This window comes from Rhinoraja longicauda, chromosome 2, assembly GCF_053455715.1.
Source record: "Rhinoraja longicauda isolate Sanriku21f chromosome 2, sRhiLon1.1, whole genome shotgun sequence".
Lineage (NCBI taxonomy): Eukaryota > Metazoa > Chordata > Chondrichthyes > Rajiformes > Arhynchobatidae > Rhinoraja > Rhinoraja longicauda.
In genome coordinates this window covers 87,377,401-87,386,702 of record NC_135954.1, presented here as the reverse complement: position 1 = coordinate 87,386,702, position 9,302 = coordinate 87,377,401, and the positions used below count along the sequence as shown (strand labels likewise).

General features: G+C 41.9%; 1 protein-coding gene across 2 annotated transcripts in view; it reads left to right on the top strand.

The window, feature by feature from the left end:
• Positions 1–1,891: 1,891 nt before the first annotated feature.
• The window catches only part of tfpi2 (tissue factor pathway inhibitor 2), a 50,693-nt gene continuing 43,282 nt past the window's right edge, over positions 1,892–9,302 (top strand). For both annotated transcript variants that reach the window (XM_078422794.1, XM_078422801.1), the window contains exon 1: positions 1,892–2,073. In XM_078422794.1, coding sequence (XP_078278920.1) covers positions 1,923–2,073 — 151 coding nt within the window. In that variant the 5' untranslated portion in view covers positions 1,892–1,922. The remainder of the gene's footprint in view (positions 2,074–9,302) is intronic.

Below are 9,302 nucleotides of genomic sequence, written 5' to 3'. Positions count from 1 at the left end.
ACCACCCTCTGATTAAATAAATTCCTGCTCTTCTCCTTCCTAAAGGAACGCCCTTTCACTCTGAGGCTATGTCTTCCAGTCCTAGACTCTCACACCAGTGGAAACACCCTCTCCACATCCACTCTATCCAAGTCAAGACTAGATTCATGAGAATATTGCCAAGCATGGATTGTTTTAGGTGTAAGGGGAGATTGGAGAGGTTGGGTCTGTTCTTAGTAAAGCAGAGGAGGCTAAGTGAAGCATATGAAATTATGAGGGTTCTCCATGTGAGTAATACAGCGGCACAGCTGTGAGAACTGCTGCCATAACGCCAGAGACCCAGGTTGGATCCTGACCATGGCTACAATCTGCAGTTTCTTGCGTCTCCATCGAAAAATCTTTCCATTCAAATTTGCTAAATTTGCTAAATTACTTGATTGCACTTTATTGTAGTTTTTTTTTAATTCAAGTTGGATTGGTGTAATTGGTCTTCCAGTTGTAGCCACTGCTGGGGGGTAGTGTGAATTGTGAGGAAGATGCAATAAGGCTGCAGGGTGACTTGGACAGGTTGTGTGAGTGGGCGGATACATGGCAGATGCAGTTTAATGTAGATAAGTGTGAGGTTATTCACTTTGGAAGTAAGAATAGAAAGGCAGATTATTATCTGAATGGTGTCAAGTTAGGAAGAGGGGATGTTCAACGAGATCTGGGTGTCCTAGTGCATCAGTCACTGAAAGGAAGCATGCAGGTACAGCAGGCAGTGAAGAAAGCCAATGGAATGTTGGCCTTCATAACAAAAGGAGTTGAGTATAGGAGCAAAGAGGTCCTTCTACAGTTGTACCGGGCCCTGGTGAGACCGCACCTGGAGTACTGTGTGCAGTTTTGGTCTCCAAATTTGAGGAAGGATATTCTTGCTATTGAGGGCGTGCAGCGTAGGTTCACTAGTTTAATTCCCGGAATGGCGGGACTGTCGTATGTTGAAAGGCTGGAGCAATTAGGCTTGTATACACTGGAATTTAGAAGGATGAGGGGGGATCTTATTGAAACATATAAGATAATTAGGGGATTGGACACATTAGAGGCAGGAAACATGTTCCCGATGTTGGGGGAGTCCAGAACAAGGGGCCACAGTTTAAGAATAAGGGGTAGGCCATTTAGAACGGAGATGAGGAAGAACTTTTTCAGTCAGAGAGTGGTGAAGGTGTGGAATTCTCTGCCTCAGAAGGCAGTGGAGGCCAGTTCGTTGGATGCTTTCAAGAGAGAGCTGGTTAGAGCTCTTAAGGATAGCGGAGTGAGGGGGTATGGGGAGAAGGCAGGAACGGGGTACTGATTGAGAGTGATCAGCCATGATCGCATTGAATGGCGGTGCTGGCTCGAAGGGCTGAATGGCCTACTCCTGCACCTATTGTCTATTGTCTATTGTCTATTGACTCTCTGACCCGGACGAAGGAAACCCGGCTCTAGAAAGGTGCTATTTGGACCAACAGCCCAGTTGATAGACACAAAATGCTGGAGTAACTCAGCGGGTCAGGCAGCATTTCTGGAGAAGGAATGGATGAAGTTTCGAGTCGGAACCCTTCTTCAGACTGAGAGACTCTCTGCTTGACCCGCCGAGTTACTCCAGCATGTCTGTTTTCGGTGGAAACCACTGTCTGCAGTTCCTTCCTTCACCAAAAGCCCTGTTACTGTGCTGCCTAACTCTGTGATTCTTTTACCATACCTTACAACAATTTACCTGAAGGAGCATGACAAAGTAGACAATCATGGTGAAATTAATCATTGTCTGTCGTTGTTTAAAATCCAACACCGCCACCCCCAGGCCCGAATGACCCGGTCCAATGTGGTAATGGACTTGGCGCCGTTGGTTTACCAGCTGGAGCCACACCAGACTCTCTGATCTGGGGACTGACTGCGCGCAGCGGGGCTATAAATGTGAGCAGTGAATGCGCTCAGTACCGCTGATCGGCAGCGGCGTCGGGTCGCAGGACGAGGAGCGCAGCCACTCACCCAGACTGACCATGCAGTGGGGCGTCTTCACCTTCATCTGCGGCTCCTTGCTGCTGTCTCTGCTCGTCTCTACCACGGCATCGACAGGTAACACGTCAACAATAGTCCATCTCATTAGCGCTGGGATGATTTCCATTTTGGCCGCGACGACGAGCAGAGAGCGGGTACACCGTGTGAATTGTCTTTGCGGATTAGCCATGCTTATCACAGCATGACCCTAATGTGCGCTGCTAACACCAAACACACATGGTGCTCGAGCGAAGGAATTTGTCGTGATTTTACAGATAGTGATCCCTCGGGAACACAAAATAACGTTGTGTGTCAGTGCTTGTTCAACTTTAAAGAAACAATATGCTGAGGGGCAACTTTAGGAACAAGCCAAGAAGTTCAGTGCAGCAGTCACAGACAAGTGTGGTTAAGTGTGGTTCCAGCACAGTTCCGTGTTTACACCCGTTAGTTTTACTCGGGAACACAGATTAACAGTCCCCACTGTGATGGATGTTTTCTTGATGGATGTTTCTTTTGTGTGTTTTGGGGGTTGTGTCATTTTAATGCCTATTTTGATGCTTTTGTTGTTGGACTGTGGGTGACTGAATTTCGTCCAATTTGGATGACAATAAAGCTATCTTGAATCTTGAATTATCAGTTTAATTTAACTGTATCTCAATGATGGCCTTGAAGTCGGCATTGGTGGGGGTTAGCAACGAAAGAACATGATCTGTTCCCTGGTCTGTCATAGAGTTCATACTAAAAGGGCCTGTCCCACTTAGGCGATTTTAAGGCGACTGGCGGCGACTAGGCTGTCGCCGACAGTTCGCCGATCGTGAGGAGTCTTCCAAAGATCGTAGTGGATCTCGGCGCGTCGCCGTGAAGTCAAACGGTTTGAAATCTCTCAGCGACAGCTGGCTTGTCGCCAGGTATCGTAGCTTATTGTGATCGCTATCACATGCTGTCCCCAGGTTTGACAGGTTCTCTGAAGATACATAATATTAAAATAAGTAAAGTCATTTCAAAATACCATAAAATGCTTGTGTTTAACCAATTTATTTACCGTCAGGGCATTTGACAGATAGATTGGAGGCGACAGTTTGACGGTCAGGTAATCGTGTTTTTGCGCTCAGCCATTACATTTAAAGTGGGCTCCAAACCCAGATATTCAACCCAGAAACCAGATATGCATCTCCCTTACATTTTCAAAGAATGCCCACACACTTTTCACAAAAATCCAATGAACCACTTTAAAAAAAAATTTTTTTAATACAACTATTAGTAAACTGGAAGTAAATCCAGTTTATTTCTTGTTACAGTGAAGCTTGGTTTTTAAGTAACCCTACAAGGTGTTATAGTTCAAAACTCTCAAGTACTTACTGACTTGTCAGTGATTTCAGCGAAAACCAGGATGCCGGAGAAGCATTGACAGCGTGGGAATTTTCGCGATGTTTCAGAAGACGGTGTAATCTCGACCTGATTTGGCATTGTCGTGGTCATTGTCGTCGGGTAAAAGAAAAGTTCGGCGATCTGCTATGACTTTGACAGTCGCCGGCAGTCGCCAAAAAGATCGCCTAAGTGGGACAGGCCCTTAAAACTGTTCCCCGCACATTCCAGTTTCCTGTGTTCTTGTTTTGGCCCGATATAAATATTTAGTCATTCGCATTTTGGCTTCACTGATGGTTTTAATCCATTAAACGTTTTCTTTCCAGTTCTCATTTATTTCACTTTTTTTACCATTTTTAAAATTGCTTTATTTGTTAATGCTTTTGAATGTTTTTGAATGTCAGCAGCATTCAGAAACTAAAAATGCTGAACCATACGAAAGCAAAACATAAAGTGCTGGAGGATAGACACAAAATGCTGGAGTAACTCAGCAGGTCAGACAGCATCTCTAGAGAAAAGGAGTAGGTGACGATTCAGTCTGAAGAAGGGTCTCGACCCGAAACGTCACCTATTCCTTTTCTCCAGAGATGTTGCATGACCCGCTGAGTTAATCCAGCTTTTTATGTCTATCTTCGGCTTAAACCAGCAACTGCAGTTCCTTCCTACACAAGTGCTGGAAGAACTCAGCGGGTCAGGCAGCATGTGCGGAGAGAATGGACAGGCGGCGTTTCGGGATGGGCCACTTGTTCAGACTACCTCCTGCACCCGTGTAGAACTGATTGATTTCATCAACTTCACGATCGACCGAAATTCCTTGTTCTGTTCCGAAACGTCGCCTGTCCATTCCCTGCACAGATGCTGTCTGACCCGCTGAATTCCTCCAGCATTTTGTATTTTGCTCAAGATTCCAACATATGCAGTTCCTTGTGACCCCAGGCGACTAAACTAACTGGGCCAAATGTCAAATTGTTCTTCAAAAACGTCCCAACAGAAACATCCACTATTCACTTCTTCCCCAGATCCTACCTGACCCACTGAATTACTCCAGCACTTCACATTTTGCTCAAGATTCTAGTAACTACATTTCCGGCTCCCTCCTTTCAACAAAAACCGTGTTACTGGTGAGCGTGCAAATTTACCATTGCATAAAATTTCGGGTAGTTTTATTTTAAGCTGTTATCCTTGTGGGTATTTCTGTCCTATGTAATTAAAGGAATTTGGGAATGTTGCACTCGTACAAAATATGACCAAATAGTTGGGCTACTTAATTGGTACTTGAAAACCTCAAAATTATTGATGTTTGACTCGGTGGCAGTGACTATTGCCAAAAATACTGCTAACCTAACAGCACAGCTGATGGCACCTGATGGAGGTTTTTAATTAAATAAAACTGTAGATTTTGGAAATCTGAAATAAAACCAGGAAATGTTGGAAATCGTCAACAGATAAGCTAACATTGTGGAGAGAACATTCATGTTTTGCATGAGACTGGAAAAGTGAGTAATGCTGCAGACAGCATGTCTGGAGGATATGGATTGTTGTTGTTTCGGGTCAGAATCTGAAGAACTATCCCGACACAAAACATCACCCATCCATTTTTTTTCAGAGATGCAGCGTAACCTGCTGAGTTACTCCAGCGCTTTGTTTCTTATTTTTGTAAACCAGCACCTCCTGTTCTTGCGTCTACAATGTCTGTGGAGAGTGTTTGTTGAGAGAGCAAAAGAAATAGGAGAACAAGATTATCCAGTTGACTGAATTGCTTTTGATGTGAACTAGGTGTCATAACTGATTTGACTGGAGGAGTATGAAAGAGCTTGTTTGAACAAGGATAGTTAGAGAGAAAGGGAAGAAACAATAACATGCTGGAACCTTTGCTGGAAAGGTCAAATAATAGAGAATGCTGGAAATTCAGTAGACAAGACAATATCTGTAAACAAAAAAGAAAACAATTGAATGAATGTTCCATATGTTACATCAGAACTGGCTAATTCGGACACAGACAGTGGAGGCTGGTTAACTGAATTTGTTACTTTCAATTTTAAACTGCAGTAAATCTCATTGAGCCCTCAGATCATCCAACCAAGCTCCACATGGTTTAACGTGTGCAATTTTGTAGTTCCTCCAACAGTTTGTTTTATGCTCAAGATGGGAGCATCTGCAGCTTCTTGTATCAGCATTTGTCTCCAGTTCCCTTTTAGGCAGAGTCATTTTAGAAAAAGTCCCTCTTTATTATTATTATAATTGATTGGCTCTTTTGAGAAATATTGCACCAACAAATTGACACAGAATAACATCTATTGAAAATTATACAGCTCTTCTTTTGCAAATAACAATAGGTACAATGTACTTTGGATGATGAGGTAGATATTGCTAAAAAGTTAAGTATATTTCACCAGAAAATACATAGGACTATGAATGTTCTTCCATAAATGAATACACTATCATTTCCATGTTCAATCCAATAGTGACACAGTGTACATATGGGTCTAAATGGTGGTGACTATCAATGTGGTTCTGACTAATTTCCCTCTCACAATATTGTGGCAGTAATCATGCATTGATTTCACACTGGCTCAGGTTAACCAAAACATTTTGAATTCTACAATCTGCGCTATCTTTACCAGACAATAATAGTTTGAACATAGAACTATTATAGAACAGCACAGCACAGGAACAGGCCATTCGGCCCACAATATTTGTGCTGACCATGATGTCGTTAAACTGATCTCATCTGCCTGTTCAATGTCCATATCCCTCTATTCCCTGCACTTCCATGTGCCTATCCAAATTCTTCTTAACATCACTGATATTTACCTCCACCACCACCCCTGGCACTACTACTACTCTATGTGCCCCGCACATCTCCACCAAACTCACTTTATAGCTAAGGCTTCGAGTGTTGGACATTTTCATCCTGTGTAAAAGGTTCCGACTGTTTGCCCTATTTATGCCTCTCAAAATTTAATATACCATCTCCCCTCAATCTCTGATGTTCCAGAGAAAACAAACCAAGTCTATTCAAACTCTCCTTGTAGCTGAAATCCTCTAATCCAAGCAAACGTCTGGTAAATCTCCTATGCACCTCTCCAAAGCCTCCATATCGTTCCTGTAATGGGACATCCAGATGCATGCATTGCTCCAAATGCAGCCTAACCAAAGTCTTATAGAGCTGCGTCATTACTTCCAAACTTTTATATTCAAAACCCCAAGCAATGAAGGCAAGCATACCATACACTTTGTTAACCACTCTATCTACTTGTGTTGCCACCTTTAGTGAGCTATAAACTTGGACTCCAAGATCCCTCTGAACATCAATGTTGTTAAGGGGCTTACCATTAACTGCATACCATTACCTCTCTCCTTACAATCAACTTTCCACAGTGCACCACCTTACATTGGGTTGGTTTAAGTCCCATCTACAATTTCTCCTCCCATTTCTGCAGCTCGTCTATATCCCACTGTATCTTTGACAGCCTTCTTCACTCTGTGCAACTTCTCCAATTTTGGTGCAGTCAGCAAACTTACTCACCAACCAATCTCCATTTACGTCTAGGTCATTCACATATATCACAAATAGCACAAATCCCTTCCACCAACACTCATCCATGAATAAGCCAGTTCTGAATCAATTTGGGACCCAGATTTGGATTGGCTCAATCGTTATGTAGTTTTATGCAAATTAATGAAATAATTTGTGCTTTTGTTGGAGACACAGGGAACTGCAGGTGCTGGAATGAGCAAAACACAGAGTGCTGGAGTAACTCAGTGGGTCAGCTTGTAAAGAAAATTAGTGGAGCTCATTTCGATATGCTGCCCAATAAATATCTCTCAACAAATGGTCCAAACAGAAGAGGGATATCTACCCACAGCCAATAGATATTGTGGAGCCATAAAATTTTGCTGATACTAAATCTTGCAACTCAGAAGTGTGAGGAGTTCCTTTATATCGGCTGCATGGAGAATGATAATAACTTCTTATGAAAGACTGATAATATAGCATATTGTGGAAGAATTGTGGGTTCTACTCAATTTTTTTTCTGATTTAGTTATGCAGCTTTGCCAAGAAAATATTTCGATTTGGTTTAAAAGAAAATGTGACAATGTGAAATTTCTTGAATAATTGAAAGACTTTGGCCTATTTTCTGTTATCCAGAGGTACAATCTGCAAGAGATATATTTTTGTGCATGCATATGTGGCATAGGGCATCATTAGAACAGCATTATGGCATTGCTAATAAAGCTGCTGCCCCAAAGTTTCAGAGATTCAAATTTGATACTGACCTCGAATGCTATCTGTGTGGAGTTTGTTCGTTCTCCCTGTGACCATGTGGGTTTTGTCCGGGTGGTCCATTTTCCTCTCACACCCCAAAGATGTGTGGGTTTGTTGGTTGATGGCCTCTGTAAATTGCCCCAAGTCTGTAGAGAGGGACGGGAGAGTTAGTTAACATAGAACTAGTGTGAACGGATGAATGATGATCTCGGTGGGCCGAGGGGCCTGTTTCCATGCTTATCTTTCAAACAACCAATTCAAACATACATCGTGCATTCCCCTTTTGATGGTGGGATTTAATAAATATTTTTCTCTTAATCACAGACAAATCCATTGTACATGAAGCTGGTCCAAAATCGTTATCCTAGCTTAAATATCTCCAGACCTTCCCTCACCAGGGAATTGCAAACAATCACTCCTGTTCTTAAATCAATCCAGGCACAAACCTTTCTGAATGGTTATTCAGCTTTACCATTAAGGATATTTTATTTAAATCTCAGCTACCTAAATGAATAAGCTCAGACAAATTTAAACACAGCAGAGCTGCAATGGCAGGTGATCATGGAATGGACTTCATAGTTCAGCCCAGTTTTATATTTTCAATCTTTTTGCTTTATTGCAATCAAATAATTTGCTTTATTGCTATCAAATAAATTATTTGCTATCAAATAAATCAGTTTTATAATATAAAAAATAGCAACGGGAACATTTTCAATCTTTTTGCTTTCTTGCTATCAAATAATTTGCTTTATTGCTATCAAATAAATTATTTGATAGCAAGAAAGCAAAAAGATTCAAAATGTTCCCGTTGCAATTTTTTATATTATAAAACTGATTAGAATGAATCGAATCTGCTAAACCTGCTGACAGTTCAGACTGAATTTTAAATCCTTAAAATTGGAGTAAGGCAAGATGTAATATTTTTAAATTCTTAACTGGCCCCAGTCTCTATTCTTCTTCAACAAGCAGTTGATTATGATGAACTGGATACAGCCCAGTATAGTTGTCACATGAGTACTTCACTACCTGACATACATGTTGTAAAAGAACATCTGGTGCTGGTGGAGTTTGCCTGATGAATTTGCCTGCAAAAGTCAATGAGTTGAGGAATATTTATTGGGCAGCATATCAAAATGAGCTCCACTAATTTTCTTCACAAGCTGACCCACTGAGTTACTCCAGCACTCTGTGTTTTACTCATTCCAGCACCTGCAGTTCCTTGTGACTCCAACAAAGTAGCTAGTCTTCAGAACAGCAATAGACTTCAGTCTAAATTCTGTGCTCATGCCCCCAGAGTTGATCTCATAAACCAAGTGAGATCAACTCACTGTTCATGCTGGATCAGCAGTCAAGTGCTTGTTTTATGGTTGTCACAGAATTTGTCCAGTGTTCTCGGTGCTCAACTGTTTTGTTAACTTCACTCACTCTAGTCCAAGACTTGCAAGGAAATCAAAATACCTTAAATCATTGGTAGACACAAAATGCTGGAGTAACTCAGCTGGTCAGGCAGCATCTCTGGAGAGAAGGAATGGGTGACGTTTCAGGTCGGGACCCTTTTTCAGACTGAAGAAGGGTCTGAAGAAGGGTCTCGACCAGAAACGTCAAGCATTCCTTCTCTCCAGAGATGCTGATTGAGTTACTCCAGCATTTTGTGTCTACCTTCGGTTTAAAC